The following is a 17782-nucleotide window of genomic DNA, read 5'->3' on the forward strand; positions in this document are numbered from 1 at the left end:
CGCTTCTAGATGTGAGAGATGCAGGAGCAGCAACACACAGCAGCATCAATGGAAGCTGCTGCACCAAACTCCATTCACAAAACAACCGCTTTTATACAACAGGTGTGAGGAAGAACAGCGAATAGTAGAAGCTATGAAAACGTGTTTGAGGAAGTGGTAGAGAAGGAGAGGAGATAGGAGAGAAGAGGAGGTACCTAAAGGAAAGGAGGAAGTAAGTTAAAGGATGGAAGATGTTATGAAAGGTGAGCAAGGTTGCAAAGGAGAAGAGAAAGGAAGGAAGTACTCAAGGAAAGGTGAAGGAAGGAAGTTAAGAGTAAAGCTTTCTTTATTGTGGTTTTACTTCACCTGTTATTAATAACAAATTAACGTGGCGTGTTTTCAATATTAACAGAAAGCAAACAAGCATTTGATGTCTTTATACCAACATTACACTCACTGTACTCACCTCCTGAGCGTTTACGTTTATAACCACATACTTATATTTATTTTATTTTATGTTATTCTATCTCAGCCTGTCTGAATATTTCAGGTGTGTGTCTGTGAACATGACGGCGTTACAACTGTCATCTCATTTTGCAACCTTGTGCTGTGAAACAGTCATAAATGAACCTTGACATCTGGAAACAGCACAACATGGGTGAAATCCTACATTTCCCAGGGTACCCCGCGAACACGGAAGTGCGTCACCACGCATGACCTTGCATTCTTCTTCACTTCAGTTGCTAGTCGACAGAGAGGACGAGCATGGCGAGTAAAGATCCCGGTGTAAGTGTCTAATTCCGTTTACTGCAGTGTTAAATGAATGTCTGTGACATGTCTGCCTTCTGCTCTGTTGAACCGAACTGCTGTTTCCCGCTCTTTGTACGCCAGCTCGCGACATTAACGGTTTTCACAACAGTTACACTCACACACGTGAGCCGGGCTGGATCTGATGTAAGCTAGCTTCCAGTGTCATTAATGCTAGCTGAGTTTTATTCTCAAAACGTTGAGTCAACGATGAAGACAGATGCTAAATGTGGATGGTTTCTTAAAGCGGGTTAATGTTGGTGTGCGATGATTCCACTAACTGTTGCAGGAACATTTAAGTTTGTCTTGGAAGTTAATTTCACTCCCGTTGGCAGACATCCCAGTTTCCGTCTAAAAATCTAACAGATTAACCTTTCCTTGTTTACCTGCACATGTACACGCACTATAAAGTAATCTTTGAAAACATTTTAGACGTTTCTAGAATCTTCTTTGTAATTCGGCGTACATGTAATACACAGAGCTGCCTCGCTTATAATTGAGCTAATACACGGTGGTTGACATTTGGAAATACTATAAGCAAACGTATTGAAATGTGGATTAACCCGAAGCCGAATTACTCATTAGAGCCCTTAAATTCGAAACAGACCAATCTTTCTTTAATTCATTCGCTTTGAGATGGCGCACATGAATTATGTGGATATTTCAATGAAGTTTGGCCTGTCCTGAGCACACATGGGTTGTTTTTGGATCCAGTGACAGTCCTTGGTGAAGTTGTCACCCATCCAGTACCAAGGTCACTCAGACTCATGTCTGTGTAACAATCTGTAACCATTAACAGCTCGGCATGAAACAGAACCATGTTATGTTTAAACTTAAATTATTTCAGTTTGTGTTGTGAACGATTTTCATCTGAAATCACTGTGTCCGTGTGTGTTTCAGGGTTTTCTGCAGCAGCTGCGGCAAATAGCCGGCAGGATGTCATCAGGACCTCGGGGTGCAGGTACCGGTCTCAAACTGCTGATCGGTGCCGGAGCTCTGGCTTATGGAGTGAAGGAAGCAACATACACAGGTAGTGTACTCTGCTTTATTTCCATTCAGACAAACAACTAACACATCTGTGACTCGCCTCAACACCCTGAACACTCCAGTGAGCAGCTGCAGCAGTTTCATTTGAACTTTCTAGTTTTTCTCCAGTTTTGTGAATATTCCCAGTCATGAACTAAACTGTACAAAAGATGCAACATGTCCTTTAGAGCGTGAAACCACATTTACAGTGTGCATTTCTTTTCTCTGCTGATGAGAAACTCTTATCTCTCATCTTATGTGAAGCAGAAAGAAACAGCAGTGTTACTGACACATCAACCTCTGAGAAACAGACTATATTTAAATCTAATTAGAGAAGTTGATCCGGTTGTATCGTTTCACTCATTTGTATCATACTGAACTGAAAAGTGATGGCGGTCAGAGGGTGTCAGGCGCTGTGTCAGACTGTTGCACATAACGACAAATGTCAAGGCTTCGAGTCCTTGCTGAGCTCACTGTTTCTCTGTCCAGTGGTATCAAGAAGTCTCAGGTCCGTCTTTGACAACCTCCCAACTTCAAACCGTTGATGACAGATTGGTAAAGTGCATCATCGTGTTACAGAAAGCAAAGGAAGCTTTAAAAGGGATGATTTGAGGTTTCTTTGCTGCCTCTGATACAGCGTGTCCAGAGTCTGTAAATGACTTCAAATTACAGTTGTCTTGTACTGCAAAGGAAATAAAAGAAAGAGATAAGTTGAGGAAGGAAAAGGGTTAGGAAAGGGAGAACATGTAGGGAAGAAATGAGAGAGAGAGAGGGAAGTTGAGGAGGTAAGAAAGGACTACGGGAAAGGAAAGAATTAAGTTGGGAAATGGGGAAGAAAGTGAGAAGGTCTGTTGATGGAAGGGAAGAGTTGAAGAGGAAGACAGTGTTAGGAGGAAAAGTGTGTTGGAGAGAATCTTAATGTTTTATTTTTCACCACTTCTGAATGAAAACTATGGATAACTACAGAAACATTTCTGCATGTTTTATGTAAATGGGAAATAATGTCGACTTAAAAAGACCTAAACCCTGAAAACACAGATCACAACGTGTCTGAGCATCGTTCCAGACAAAACTCTTAATTGATTTGATTTCAAGACACGTAACATGTTGGAGGAGTTTGTTCTGGAGTTACAGGGAGCTGATTCATGACAAAAGGAAACTCTTTATAGTTCATTTTTATTTTGCAAAGATGATTTTATTTTTAGGTTTAAGGTTAAATATCTGACGTTAGGGTTCATCATCGCCTGATGTTTTGACCTTTTGATCAGTGTTGGGACAAAATTTATAAAATGCAGCAGTACATCTCACCGCTTCCTCTTGTGATACAATTATCAACACACTGGTGCCAAGTACACCTTCACCAGACTCCCCTGAATCTACCTAATGACTCCTCATGGTGTAACTTAATTAACACAGATTGAAAGGATGTAAGGGAGATGTGTTTCTTCCCATCCTTAAACATTTTTACTCCAGAACAGTTCGGGCTTCTGTCAGTTTTACACTGACATAATTGCCAACATGGACGAGTTACAGTCGGTCTGTGTGATAAAGAGGAACTTATTAATTCAATGCAGTGAATAAATATATAACCCTGTCCTCTGTAGTCTTCAGTTAGACAGAGATCCTGATGTATCATCAGATGATTGTCTTCTTACTGTAATTACTGTAATCATGACACTGTTGTTACTGTGGGGGAACGTTTCTTGAATCGTGTTGTGATTTTCCATTTCTCAAACTCTCTAACAATCCAGTGTTTCTGAAGTGTAGTTTAGAGTATTTATTCCTCCACCACTTGTGGACACTGATATCTCACGACCACCTAGATGGAATTTCTTCAGATTTGCGACAAAAGTCGACTCCATCTCAAAGAGGAGCTGATTTGAATTTGGTGGCTCAAGGTCACTGTGACCTCACGAAACACTGCGACAATAAAAAGATAAACGCAGCATCATAAAACAACACAAAAGTTCTGCCTGTTGTTCAGCAGCAGATCCCAGGATCAGGAACTGATGATGTGGTGAATCTACTGCTTCTGTCCGACTCAGTCATGATGTGTTTGTGTCCCGTAGTTGAAGGAGGTCAGAGAGCGATCATCTTCAACCGGATCGGAGGGATGCAGATGGACACGGTTCTGGCTGAAGGACTCCACTTCAGGTAGGAGAAACACACATAGAGAAAAGTCTGAATTATTCCTTTGATATTGACAATGAGTGGAGGATGAAGACATATGTTACTCACTAATCACTTCTTTTTAAGAGAAATTACATTTTGTCACAGTTGTTTTTTCTCACACAGGCCAAAATACACAATTGGATATTAATGGACAGTGAATATAATCATTAGCTGCAGGCTGAACCACAAGTCAAAGACAAAACTAGAGTTTCTACTGTTCATAACAAACACACGATTCCTGAAAAGTTAAATCCATTGGTGAACGTTCACACTGTACATCATCGTACATGTAGGGTGTAGTTAGTGAGAACGAAGGAGAGAAGTGATGGAGGCAGACGAGAGGTTGAATACAAGCATCTCCACGATAACATGGAGGAGCCAGCTCGTTAAAACTTTTGGCTGTAAAAGCCCAAAATTTATTTTTTAATGAGTTGCTCTCCGCGACTGTAAATGTGGTGAGTTATTGTAAAGCAGAATGAAGCTTCATGTGCTCAGTCTGTAAACAGCTTTTATGATTCAGGCCTTCTGACATCAGTTTGCATCATTTGTCAAACGGAACAAAAACATTCGTGGACATTTATAACATTTCGGTGTGTGTCACAGGCTTGTTACCATGACAACATCTTGACAACACTGGCTGTTTTTTGTTTGTGTTTGTGAAAATCAATTGATAATTAATGCATGAATTTATTCTTTAATACATGAATTTATTCTTTAAGATTTTAAACGTCTGTCGGGCCTGAATTGAAATGCAGCTCTTTCAGTGGACTTTTGAATTCTTACTGTGTGATAGTTCCTGCCAGCGATGGTCTCAGGGCCTCGTGCTGCGCTGCCTCTGATCGGACTGCGTCTGTTATTTTAGTATGACTGAAAACCTCGACAGATATGTGTCCCTGATTCACCGCGCTGAATAAGGGCGTCGCATTTTTGAACAGGAGAAGGTGAGAAAAACTGATGGATGCCTTCTTGACATTGAATCACATCAGTAAATCTGATCCTGGTTGTTCTCAGGACAGCAAGAGGGCGGGCGCCTCCGAGCCGGTCCTGGTGAAGCCTCAAATCAATACTCGCCACATGTCTGTGCAGGAAACCTGAGAGGAAGAGGGTTTCAATCTCTTTGTCAAGCGTCATTGTTTTAAGACGCAGTGTCAAGCAGGTAGCCCAGTTGTAGTAGAAATGAAAATCCCGGGTCAAACTGAGTAGAACCAAGCTGGCAGGTGTGAAATCTTCTGGTCCACAATGCGACAGCTAAAGTTCTGAAGGAGACATTAAAATCTATTTTATTGGGCTGACTGGATGATTTTTTTCAACTTATTTCTTTTTAATTTCTCATAGCAGAAAGTTATTCTCACTAATGCAGCACAGGAATCAGGCAGATCACATATAATTAAAGTAGAAAACCATTAGAACTAATATAAAAGATGAGTAGATAATAGACAGTTGCATTAATACTCGCTTTCTTGTTTCATGAGACATTTTTCTAATGATTTTTCTGTGCACTTCTTTCTTTAATCTTATTGTTGAGTCTGGTGATGAAGCTCTACTCTCTGTGTTGAAGCTCTACTCTCTGTGTGATGAAGCTCTACTCTCTGTGTGATGAAGCTCTACTCTCTGTGTGATGAAGCTCTACTCTCTGTGATGAAGCTCTACTCTCTGTGTGATGAAGCTCTACTCTCTGTGTGATGAAGCTCTACTCTCTGTGTGATGAAGCTCTACTCTCTGTGTGATGAAGCTCTACTCTCTGTGTGTTGAAGCTCTACTCTCTGTGTGATGAAGCTCTACTCTCTGTGTGATGAAGCTCTACTCTCTGTGTGATGAAGCTCTACTCTCTGTGTGATGAAGCTCTACTCTCTGTGTGATGAAGCTCTACTCTCTGTGTGATGAAGCTCTACTCTCTGTGTGATGAAGCTCTACTCTCTGTGATGAAGCTCTACTCTCTGTGTGATGAAGCTCTACTCTCTGTGTGATGAAGCTCTACTCTCTGTGTGATGAAGCTCTACTCTCTGTGTGATGAAGCTCTACTCTCTGTGTGATGAAGCTCTACTCTCTGTGTGATGAAGCTCTACTCTCTGTGTTGAAGCTCTACTCTCTGTGTTGAAGCTCTACTCTCTGTGTGATGAAGCTCTACTCTCTGTGTTGAAGCTCTACTCTCTGTGTGATGAAGCTCTACTCTCTGTGTGATGAAGCTCTACTCTCTGTGATGAAGCTCTACTCTCTGTGATGAAGCTCTACTCTCTGTGTGATGAAGCTCTACTCTCTGTGTGATGAAGCTCTACTCTCTGTGTGATGAAGCTCTACTCTCTGTGTGATGAAGCTCTACTCTCTGTGTGATGAAGCTCTACTCTCTGTGTTGAAGCTCTACTCTCTGTGTTGAAGCTCTACTCTCTCTGTGTGATGAAGCTCTACTCTCTGATGAAGCTCTACTCTCTGATGAAGCTCTACTCTCTGTGTGATGAAGCTCTACTCTCTGTGTGATGAAGCTCTACTCTCTGTGTGATGAAGCTCTACTCTCTGATGAAGCTCTACTCTCTGTGTGATGAAGCTCTACTCTCTCTGTGTTGTCTTCCTCAGGATACCGTGGTTCCAGTATCCCATCATCTACGACATCAGAGCCAGACCCAGAAAGATCTCCTCCCTCACCGGAAGCAAAGGTCAGACTCGCAAATCTCACTGACAAACTGAAACAATCTGATGGAAACAAACTGTGAAAGATTTAAAGCTGGACGAACACAGTGTGTTATTATGAATCTTTCACATTGTGTTAACTCAGACCTGCAGTGGAAGAAGTATTGAGATCTTTTACATGGGTAAAGCAGAAACACGAGCGGTGTCACAGTTTTATTAAATCCGAGATTCAGTTCTTCCAGCGCAGACGGCTCTGCCTTGGTTAGACATCACATGTGGATCAGTAGAGACGAACAGACTGTTGGGTTCATGTCCTGACGAGCTGTTGATCAAATGTACAGGATATTTTTTCACATTCAAATAATAAAGATTCCAAAGTTCAACAAGAAATTCCAGCCTTCAGTTGTTCAACAGTAAACTGAAGGTAGAAATTCATCTCATTTCAGAGTTCAGCTGCAATTAATGATTTTCATAGTTAATCTGATAATCAGTTTCTTTATTAACGTGTTCATAAATATTTGTGTACTTAAACACAGAGCTGAGTCACACGAGTCGTACTGTTTTAGTAAATCATCACATTTAGTGGAAAATATTTCTATTTAAGTGTTTTGCTTGACATTCTATTCAGCTGATTATCTGAATAGTTGCAGATGAACTGATCTGATTATTGGCAGACAATCGTGTCAGAGATGTTTGAGGTAATACAGAACCTCAGTTCGTCCACCAGAGGGCGCTAACGAGCTGATGAATTAATACATTTTCTTTTTACACTCTAACTCCACAGATCATAGTTGGTGTTCTTTCAAAGCAGTTTGAACGGATCCTAATCTTAACTGTTGCTATTGACCTCAAGAACCGAGTGTTGGTTTTTAACATAAATGCAGATTCAGGCGTGTTTCCAGAATAAACCAAGCTGCTGTCTGATTATCAGCAGCTGTAAACAGATCGTCTGTTTGCCTTCTCGCTGCTCTCAGACCTTCAGATGGTGAACATCGCTCTGCGTGTCCTGTCGCGGCCGCTGGCGTCCAACCTGCCGACCCTCTACCAGCAGCTGGGACAAGACTACGACGAGCGTGTCCTGCCCTCCATCGTCAACGAGGTGCTGAAGAGCGTGGTGGCAAAGTTCAACGCTTCACAGCTCATCACACAGAGAGCACAGGTACACACACGCACACACACACACACACTTTACATGTTTATATACATTAACACTCACTTTATGAGCCAACACAGCTCTGTGGAAACATCTGTCTTTATCAGGGTGTTTTTTGTTCAAACTGTCAAAAATCAAACTTGAACTGGTCTACCTTACCTCCAGAATATTACAAAACACTTCTGAGTATAATCCATATGTCAAATGTTTTTATACGTAATGGTGTTGCCACAAAGTTAAATAACTTAACCCACTAGAAGTGGCACATTTAAATCCAAACAGACGCTGTGATTTCACTGTCGATGGGGTCATACACCCTGCTGTCTCCTTCATGATGCTGTAATGTGGAGGACAGCAGGCTAGCTGTTAGCTGTTAGCTGTTCAGAGTCCTGGAGTGTGTTTTACCAACAGAGCGAATTGAACTAACAGCTAAACACACAGCAGGACTGAGAGTTTGTGAAGTATTAAACAGTGAACTGCAGTTTAATGGGACGACACAAGAAGTTCTCAGTAAATACACATACTAAAGTACTTTCAGCACTCAAACTTTAAATCTTCAGTGGCCTTCATGGCTTCTTGTTCATCATTTACATTCCCTTTTTATTTTGAAAATCCTTCCAGTAATCAGACAAGTCAACGATAATAAAGCTTCATCTCTTCTACACCAGTACCTGTCGGGCCCGTTTCAGTACAGAAACATGACAAAAACTAACACAGTGTGCAGAGAAAAATCACTGAGGCTGTTTTGATGGAAGCAGATCGCAGCTGCTTCAATCTGCTCCGAGCAGATTGAAGCAGACAGGAAGTCAGACATCAGAATGGCAAAGTGCATCCAGTCAGTTTTCAAATACGCATGCAAACTCTACAGCACAACAAAGTCGGTAATATGAACAATAAACTTTTAAAACAGACAAATAACACAAAAAAATATATTAAGAAGCTCCTCAACCACAGTGGAAGCACAGCAGTCATGAAGAAATTATGAAATAAACAGTCGGAGCCCAAGTTGACAACATCGGACTCTTCTGTAGCGCCTCAGGTGAGTTAATGAAGTCACATGACGAAACAAAACGGTGACACACACCAGGTGACAGACCGGCCCGGTGGAAACAACAGGCAGGACACACTCTGCAGCACCTCTGCAGCTCATGACTCATTAGCTGGCCTCGCTGGATTCTTAACGGCTGCACGTGTTCACAATCACTCGATGCTGATCTCTCCATCCGAACATGAGAGATGGAGGATTTATTGCAGGACTGATTTTGTTTTATCGAGCTGTACCTGATAAACTGGCAACTGAGTGTAGATAAACTAAAAGTACAGATGCTTTGAGCTCTGGTGGTAGTTTAAACAGACCTAACTGACTGCAAACATGCAACCTCTGACTCTCTGAAATATCTGGAACAAATACTCTTTAACAATCGTTCAGCATCCGGTCGGAACAGGAGAAAGACGAGCAGGTGATCAGCAGGTGCCTCAGTTTTGAGCAGTAAACATTAAACTGCCTCGTCCCCTCCAGGTGTCCCTGCTGATCCGCAGAGAGCTGTTTGAGAGGGCAAAAGACTTCAACATCATCCTGGACGACGTGGCCATCACCGAGCTCAGCTTCAGTCGAGAGTACACCGCTGCAGTTGAGGCCAAACAAGTCGGTGAGTAGGAACAGGAAGTCACACAGAATCATCATTCAGTCAGCTGTTACAGTTCAGAGAACATCTGAGGAGAGGGTGGCATTAAACTGTCAGTCTTGTTTCTAAATTTGTATAAAAGTCAAATAAATCACCCAAGTATAAGTTGTATAGAAGCATGATGTGACTGTTGTGTGTGTTGTTCCTCTGCAGCCCAGCAGGAGGCGCAGCGAGCTCAGTTTTATGTAGAAAAGGCCAAACAGGACCAGAGACAGAAGATCATCCAGGCTGAAGGAGAAGCTGAGGCTGCTAAGATGGTGAGCTGAGTTCAACTGGTCTGAAACTGTTACTGATCAGTCACGTCTGAATAACAGCCGGACAGAAGAGGAAGAAGTGCTCCGATCTTTAGCCTCAGTAAAAGTAATGATTCAACTTAATGATGGTCCAGACTAACAGCTGGAACAAATAAGAGAGATCAGATTAGAAACAGTGAAGTTTCAGACGGAGCTTCTGTCTGCGTGGAGAGCAGCTGTGTTTCCAGAAGGTGACGGCCTGCTGCTTGTTACTGTTGTTTAAAACCTGTTGTCGTGTCCTCGGGCTGTTTGAACAGAAGGTTTACACGCCTGTGATCATCCAGCCGCCTCTGATTTACACAGTCTGTCAAACTGGAAACATACAAGAGTTGACATGGTGCTGGAATTTATGCCTTGGATACAATACTTATATTGACATGTGAGACCTTTTTTGATATCGCGAGGAAAATCTGACACAACTGTGACGACACGTCCAGTGTGTCTTCATGTCCGGTAGCAGAGAACAGCAGACAGACTGTAGGCAACATTAAAGGTGCAATACGTAGGAATTCAAGCGACAAGTCACGACATGGACTAAATAGTTCTTTAGAGAGTTTGTGAGCGGAGCCTCTCTCACACTTTAAAATACAGGCTGTTACGTCCTGATTTAACCTTTATATTATGTGTCTGCTGTTTCATCTGAGCTACATTTTCACTGTGAGGCAGCAGCTCGTCTCCTTACAGTCACCTCACGCCTGATAAGACGCTCTGACACACAGCCAGCCGTGGTACCGGTCAAGCGGATCAGCACACGGTTCCATTTACACAACAATTAGCCTGAGTAAACAGTACATACAGGACACTGAGCATCACAGCAGTGAGTACTGACAGCAGCGTTTAAGGTGGATTGTTTTCTTGTATGTTACTCAGTGAGTCATCAGTTGATGTGAATCCTACAGCACACCTTAAATTTGACACCTTTGACATGAAGGTCTGTTGGTCTTATCATGAAATGACACTCAGAGTTTGAATCTGGACTTTATCTCCCTGGGTGTGTTAATTTACCTGAGCAGGCCGCCCAAGGAAAGCTTGATGGGGAAATACAGCCACTGTGACAGAGACTTAAATATCTTTTTCTAAAATAATATTTATGACCTTTTAAAACATGATGTGTCTCAACGTGCTGCTGGAGAGAGGAGAGGACCTGGTGTGTCGATACTGAAGGAACTCAGATCTTCACTATCGATACTTTAATGTCACTAAAACAGATTTTGCCGTCACAGAGTGAAACGTGTTAAACTGATTCCATTCCTCGTTTCATTAAACAAATCAAATTGATTTATAAGTTTGTAATTAACACTGAACACCACCTCCAGATCTCATAAAGTCCTGTTCTGACGTGAGCTCATCTCATCGTTGCGTACAACACTTACTCACAACTATGCACTAATTATTTCCCTGCCTGTCAACATGCGTGAGAACATTAACCCTGTGCAGCGACACGCCTGCTGCTCTGATCCCTCTGATGATCGGAGAGACCGGCTCAGCCAGCTGCTGCCAACCAGCCTCAGGTTCACCTTTTGTTAGGTGTGTAACACTTTCTTTTCTGTGAATGCACTAACGGTTTGATTATGTGTGTGTCAGCTGGGCGAGGCCGTGACGAAGAATCCAGGCTACTTGAAGCTCAGGAAGATCCGAGCGGCGCAGAACATCGCCAAGACGGTAAGAAACTTTGTGCAGCACAACTCGTCAGTTCTGCAGCCAGGGTAACGTTTCAACATGCTGAGAAGCACAGAGAGAAAAGTTTAGACGTCTCTGCTCACGATTAAAATAAAAAATGTGTAGGATGACTTGTGGATGACAGTGGGTCAGCTTTCATGTTTCAAGGTAAAACTTGGTTTGGAAGTTTGGTTTCAGCCAGAGATATCGTCACTTTAAAACCAACAGCAACAGTCGGACTTCCACAAATACACAACAAGCAGCACCAGTTTACCCACAATCTGTAATATCTAGAGATGTGAAACCAGACTGAGTCTGCAGCCTTTTATTTAGCAGCCATTAATCAGCATCAGTGTCACAAACGTAGTGTTACTTTCTGTTCTATAAAGCAACTCATGCAGGATGTCTGCAAGGCCTGATAACCCTCAAGGACCAGCTCAGCCAAAACGTAAACCCAGTCCTCCTCTCCTCCTCCTGAGGATATAAAGTCCTCCTCTCCTCCTCCTGAGGATATAAAGTCCTCCTCTCCTCCTCCTGAGGATATAAAGTCCTCCTCTCCTCCTCCTGAGGATATAAAGTCCTCCTCTCCTCCTCCTTATGATATAAAGTCCTCCTCTCCTCCTCCTGATGATATAAAGTCCTCCTCTCCTCCTCCTGATGATATAAAGTCCTCCTCTCCTCCTCCTGATGATATAAAGTCCTCTTCTCCTCTTCCTGAGGATATAAAGTCCTCCTCTCCTCCTCCTGAGTATATAAAGTCCTCCTCTCCTCTTCCTGATGATATAAAGTCCTCCTCTCCTCCTCCTGATGATATAAAGTCCTCCTCTCCTCTTCCTGAGGATATAAAGTCCTCCTCTCCTCTTCCTGATGATATAAAGTCCTCCTCTCCTCTTCCTGATGATATAAAGTCCTCTTCTCCTCTTCCTGAGGATATAAAGTCCTCCTCTCCTCCTCCTGAGGATATAAAGTCCTCCTCTCCTCTTCCTGAGGATATAAAGTCCTCCTCTCCTCTTCCTGGTGATATAAAGTCCTCCTCTCCTCTTCCTGATGATATAAAGTCCTCCTCTCCTCTTCCTGATGATATAAAGTCCTCCTCTCCTCTTCCTGAGGATATAAAGTCAGGTAAAGTGTTGTAGTCCACAGAACAGTTCTGGAGCGTCATAGTAAAACATCTCTTGAAAAGACATTTACACCGTCTGTTAAGTGAAATCTTTCCTGTAGCTGCTGAGCTAAAAATGTCTTTGTGAACGATGCAGGAGCGAGAGTGTAAATCTGGTCTGAGATCAGCTGTGATGTGTTCTCTCCTGCAGACTGTGATCACAGTAGACGAGCTGATGGAAACATCTGATGTTTTAAATCAAGTCTCAGCTGCTTCAGTTGTTCAGCAGAACGCTGCAGCTCTGTTTGACTGTGAAGCTCCTGAACTGTTCTGTGGACTATCACACTTCACCTGACCCAGGAAGATGATGACTGAATCATGTTTTTTGGCTGAACTTTGCCTTTTGAAAATATCAAATGGGTCCTCATGGTATCACAGATAGACAAACGTGTCCCAACACTGCAGGATTTTCCTGATTTTCCATGTTTGTAACGTTTCGAGGTGGAATACTGACGCTCGAGCCAAACCAAACCTTCAGCATGCAGGAAGGAGACTCGCCTCTCTGCTGTTTCTCCACAATCCAAACCTTAATACTGTGTTCACCAGCAGGAACCAACCAATCATGCAGAGTTTACCTTTGAACAGCCAGGAGCCAATATAAACACTCAAACAGGTTTTTGTTTCTGTTCAGCCTTAAATACACAGAAGATTTCATCTCCACTCAGAGAGCCTGTTTTTATTGACACGCCTTTAAAAACTGGTAGGTTTTAGTTTACTGTAGAGTCAGAATCACAGTCTTCTTCAGAGTGTCCAGTTTCGTCTGATGAAACTCAGACAGCAGTAGTGACACCATGAAGCCTCCCAGTGGCCTCAGGCTGATGACCACCGGTGCAGCTCACACCAGGTCCACCAGGTGGCGCCAGCAGAACATGAATTCAGCTGAAGTCAGAGGAAGAGCACATCGAGCTTCAGATGCTCATCCTCAAACATTTAAAACTTGTTTCACACAGTTATTATACAGTTATAATTGATTCTGTGCACATCCAACGTATTATCAGGGGCAGAAAGACAGAATGACGTTCAGCTGTAACTTTTATCATCTTGTTCTAGTTTTAGAGGTTCTCTAAATGTTTCCTGATCAGAAAGAATCAAAACTCATTCAAGACTCGAGTCATAAATCTGTCTTATGCATCTGTACAGATCTGTACACATTTCTAAGCTGCAGTTACACACTTAATAGTTACCAAGCATGAGGACTGTGATTAATAATTATCTCCATCACTGATTGATCTGCCGCTTATTTCAGTCTGTAAAACATCATCTCCACGACACATAACGAGCTGTAACGAAGCTGTGAGCTGTAACGAGGACACTTTAAAACTCCAAATGTTTGTAACATCACTTTTGATTTCATATTTATTTGTTGAGCCATTTATTTATGATTGATTTTGGCAGTTTCACTCCTCCATAGATGACATACGTTTTGGGTACTTTTCATGTCATCACATATAAAGAATAAACACTCAGAGATGTTGTGTTTGAGACCAAGTAGTCAGATATCATACGAGCTTCCTTCTCAGTTAATCTTCTCTGATACGTTCAGACACACTGAGCGACTGTTCGTGTTCACGTGAGGCTGCGAGGTCGTGATCAGGGACGGAGCAGCTCTACCTCACTCGCTCTGTAGATTACAGCGGGTCACGTGACCCGGGCGCTGTGGCGGTGGCGTGTGTTTCCTGTATGGCCGGTGGACGGGCCTCAGCAGCTCACTGTGCTGTGAATCAGCTCAGTGTTGAATTCTGACAATGTTCCCATTGTGCTCCGTCAGGCTGCACGCTGAGAAACTCCACCTGTTTGTGTTTTCTCTCCACTCACACTCACTGTGTGTGCGTCTGCGTGTCCGTGTGTGTGTGTGCGCGCGTGTGTGTGTGTGTGTGCACGTGTGCCTGTGTGTGTGTCCCCTGCAGGTGGCGCAGTCCCAAAACAAAGTGTACCTGAGTGCTGACAGCCTGGTGCTCAACCTGCAGGACAAAGAGAACTTCAGGTGAGTCTGAACTCAGTTTTTATCCACAGTTACATTTCAGTCGTCATGATTTCACAAATCTGCTCAATTCAAGTTCACAAAGTCCAGATTTTTATTTAATATTCGTTTCGGTACAGTTCAGTTCTGGATATGTCAGTTTACAGTTCCAGTTTTTCCAGAGTATTAACCTGTGAGAGAAGTGAATCTGTAGGAGGAGCCGACCTGCTGGTAGATATTAGTGCTGATGTGTTACGTTACAATGGTTGAGCATTAAAATATAAAAAAAATGACTATTATTACAGTCCGAGTAAATCGATGTCAGTCTCGGCACTCCTGATGAAGAACGTCCTCGCAGTTCTTTGACTGTTGTGATCAAAGTTATTGATCTGACGCTCGACTCTGAGGTCGTTCTGTTTAATAGTTTTATAATAAATAATAGATAAAGCAGCTTCTGGGCAACACGGATCAATTTCAGACTTTAAATTAACAACTTCCAGTTAGTCCCACCCACTTCTGGTTTAAGCCCCGCCCATTTCATGTACATAAACAAATGGAGAACATTTAGTAAGTTGAACAGACAGACGCACTCGGCTTGAGTTTTGACAAATGTCAGTATTTCGTTAAAAATGAAACTAAAAGAAGATTCTCTTTTTTTATATAACCTCAGCGGCCATCAGAGTACAGATCTCTGCGTTACGAGGTGTATTTGAATGCATCATGCAGTGTTCAGTGTGAAACTCAGAGCAGAGGAAAGAAGACCTGCGTCTGTAAAGGACACAAACATGTCGGACACACTCAGCGTGGATCTTAATCATGAGACTGTTCTGGTATAAAAATCACCTTCAGAGATTTAAAGCTGAATGAAAAGTTCTCCCTGCCTCCTCAGGAAAAGACTGTCGGATCATTCAAATGAAGATCGATTTGAATCAGATAAACGTTCTTATTTTAGCTCCGACAAGCTAACGATAGAACAAACAAGCAACTGCTGAACGGGAGGGTTTTCATTCATGATCACTGCTCATAAAACCAAAAGTGAACGCTGATGAAACCTGTTTCTGTTTCCTAAATCAAACTGAACTGCAGCCGGAAACTGGAAATATTCTTTTAAATACCTGAAAACAACAAATTCTCAAAGTCAAATAGTAAAAAACATCAAACAAAAGTCAAACATCTTCTTGAACAGAGAATTTTGATTGTATTTGTCCTGCTGCTATGACCTAATTTCCTCTCAGGGATAAATAAAGTTATCTGTCTGTCTGTCGAGTTACTTTCACCATCAGTGAGTTGTTTTTACTTAATCACCTGAAAATCAAAAAGTTTTATACTTGTTTTAAAAATTATGAATATTGTTAAAAACTAACACTCTGAAACTACGGCCTCTAACTGGGCTGTAAAACTGCATCCACCCGAGTGAAATACCAGGTTTTCAGAGTGCCGATCTGCTGGATTCTCTCACAAACAGACATTAACTCATAAAATACTCACAGAAGCAGAACACACCGTCTCACTGCTGGTACGTTATGAAACTGACTTTGTGATTTGAATCTGTTTTCTTTCAGAATGTCGCTGAAGTAAGAAGACGTCTCTGTCGTTTGTCATCATTCCTTCTGGTCCACTTCTACAGAAAGAAAGCGTCTCCATCACCGGCTCGTCTCACCTGTTGACCCCACATCAGGTTTTCAGTCTGATCCTGGTTCAGTCTGTCTGTCAGTCACAAAAACTGACTTTAATCAGTCGCTTTATTTTGAAAGGTTCCTGTAGTGTAGGTGAAAGTGAATCTTCTGCTTCTCTCGTGTTGTCATCTGTAGTCATGAGCAGCCATTTTGTTTTCTTCACAATCAGGAAAAAGAAACGTTTTATTTGTGAATAAGAAGTCGTTGAGAGAATCTGCGGTCCCTTCCTCCTCAGACGAGTCGAGTGTCTAAGATTATTTATGTACATGTTCCAGGTGGAAGCTCCGGTTTCATCAGTCACATGAATGAGTTGTAACGTGCCGATCAATGACAAGACATTTTGGTTTCTGCTGGAACTTTTTCACTCATTTACATCCAATGCTAAACATAAAATAAAGAGTTTAAAAACTGAGCAATCGTTTCATGAATGATTGTAAAAAACATCCAATTAACAAACACCAGAGGAATCTCTTAAAGAGACAGTTCTCCAGAACCAGTGTGGGACCATGTGTCATTCATTTATTGAGAATAAAGTCCTGCCTTTATGTTTATTCACAGTTTTGGTGCACATTATTTATCAATTGAACTATAATTATTTTTAATTTTAGTGGTTTTGGAACCTCCCAGAGAAGTCCAGGTACTTCTGTAAAAACACACTGTGGTGACAGTAGAAGTTCTGATCCATCTTGTTTCCTCCAGCACAGTAACAGAGTTCAGGCTCCGACATGGACTCAGAGTATCAGAGTAAAAAGTCTCCCTCTGAAGGACATTTGTGCTCAAAGCTAACTGAAGCTCACGTCATATTAATAGAATTCAAAGACTATTAAAGTTAAAGGTAGAATCAGTAGGATTTGTCCCAGCTGTTCCTGAACGCACCACAAAGACAGTTGATTGTTGAGTCTCATTCCCAGGACGTCAAATAGACACATGTTGGGTTGGTAAAGCGTCCCGAGCAGCAACAAAGAGAGAAAATCAGCCGTGAAGCAGGAGAACGAGCATGTTTTCCAAAATGTCAAACTATCGATCATCATGTTCACATTCAAAGCCGAAGCTAGAATAACTCACACTGTACATCTGAGTGTCGATGCGTCTCTGCTGTGTGGAGAGAACATGTTTGAGTCACAGCGTTCAGGGATCAGCTGAGTTCATAGACGTCGTCGGCAGGTCGAAGCTGCAGCTTTTGTGTTTGGTAACACTTCATTGAGTAAAGCCTCCGCGCAGCCTGCAGCTAAATATGAACATTGTTGAGTCATGATCGTTAATACCAGCAAGTATTTATGTCAAGAGACATCTCACACACACACACACACACACACACACACACATACACAGTGTTATCTTTGTTGTAATTGTGTGGAAATGGAAAGCTTGTGTGTCGTCAGAGGTCAAGCACAGATTGAATTAACGTTCAATAAACTTGCTTCTTAATGTCTCGTTAAAGGTCACAGTCCACCATTTTGACACCTCAAGTTAAAGGAACTGTTCAGTATATTCAGTCAGTATCTTGTTCTCGACCGACGTCCTCTGAGAAGAATACGTGTTCGGGTTCTGTTAACCCGCCAGTGTTGGCAGCATAACCACAACATCA

The 17782-nt window shown here is 42.2% G+C and overlaps 1 protein-coding gene across 1 annotated transcript; it reads left to right on the forward strand.

Annotated features, from left to right (window-relative positions):
- Window positions 1-639: 639 nt before the first annotated feature.
- phb2a (prohibitin 2a) lies at window positions 640-16606 on the forward strand. The gene is made up of 10 exons (XM_037083034.1): window positions 640-765; window positions 1687-1816; window positions 3882-3966; window positions 6556-6635; window positions 7584-7768; window positions 9282-9411; window positions 9601-9704; window positions 11325-11402; window positions 14466-14542; window positions 16081-16606. The coding sequence occupies exons 1-10, from the start codon at window positions 745-747 to the stop codon at window positions 16094-16096; spliced, it is 906 nt and encodes a 301-aa protein (XP_036938929.1). The 5' UTR covers window positions 640-744; the 3' UTR covers window positions 16097-16606.
- The last annotated feature ends 1176 nt before the right edge of the window (window positions 16607-17782 follow it).

This window comes from Acanthopagrus latus, chromosome 21 (genome assembly GCF_904848185.1).
Source record: "Acanthopagrus latus isolate v.2019 chromosome 21, fAcaLat1.1, whole genome shotgun sequence".
NCBI lineage: Eukaryota > Metazoa > Chordata > Actinopteri > Spariformes > Sparidae > Acanthopagrus > Acanthopagrus latus.

Bases quoted from the DNA above. Each gene is read 5' to 3' on its own strand.
- phb2a (XM_037083034.1), top strand. From the start codon at position 745: ATGGCGAGTAAAGATCCCGGT. The intron at 3,967-6,555 runs GTAGGAGAAACA...TGTCTTCCTCAG, and splicing joins GCTGAAGGACTCCACTTCAG to GATACCGTGGTTCCAGTATC. The intron at 6,636-7,583 runs GTCAGACTCGCA...CGCTGCTCTCAG, and splicing joins CTCCCTCACCGGAAGCAAAG to ACCTTCAGATGGTGAACATC.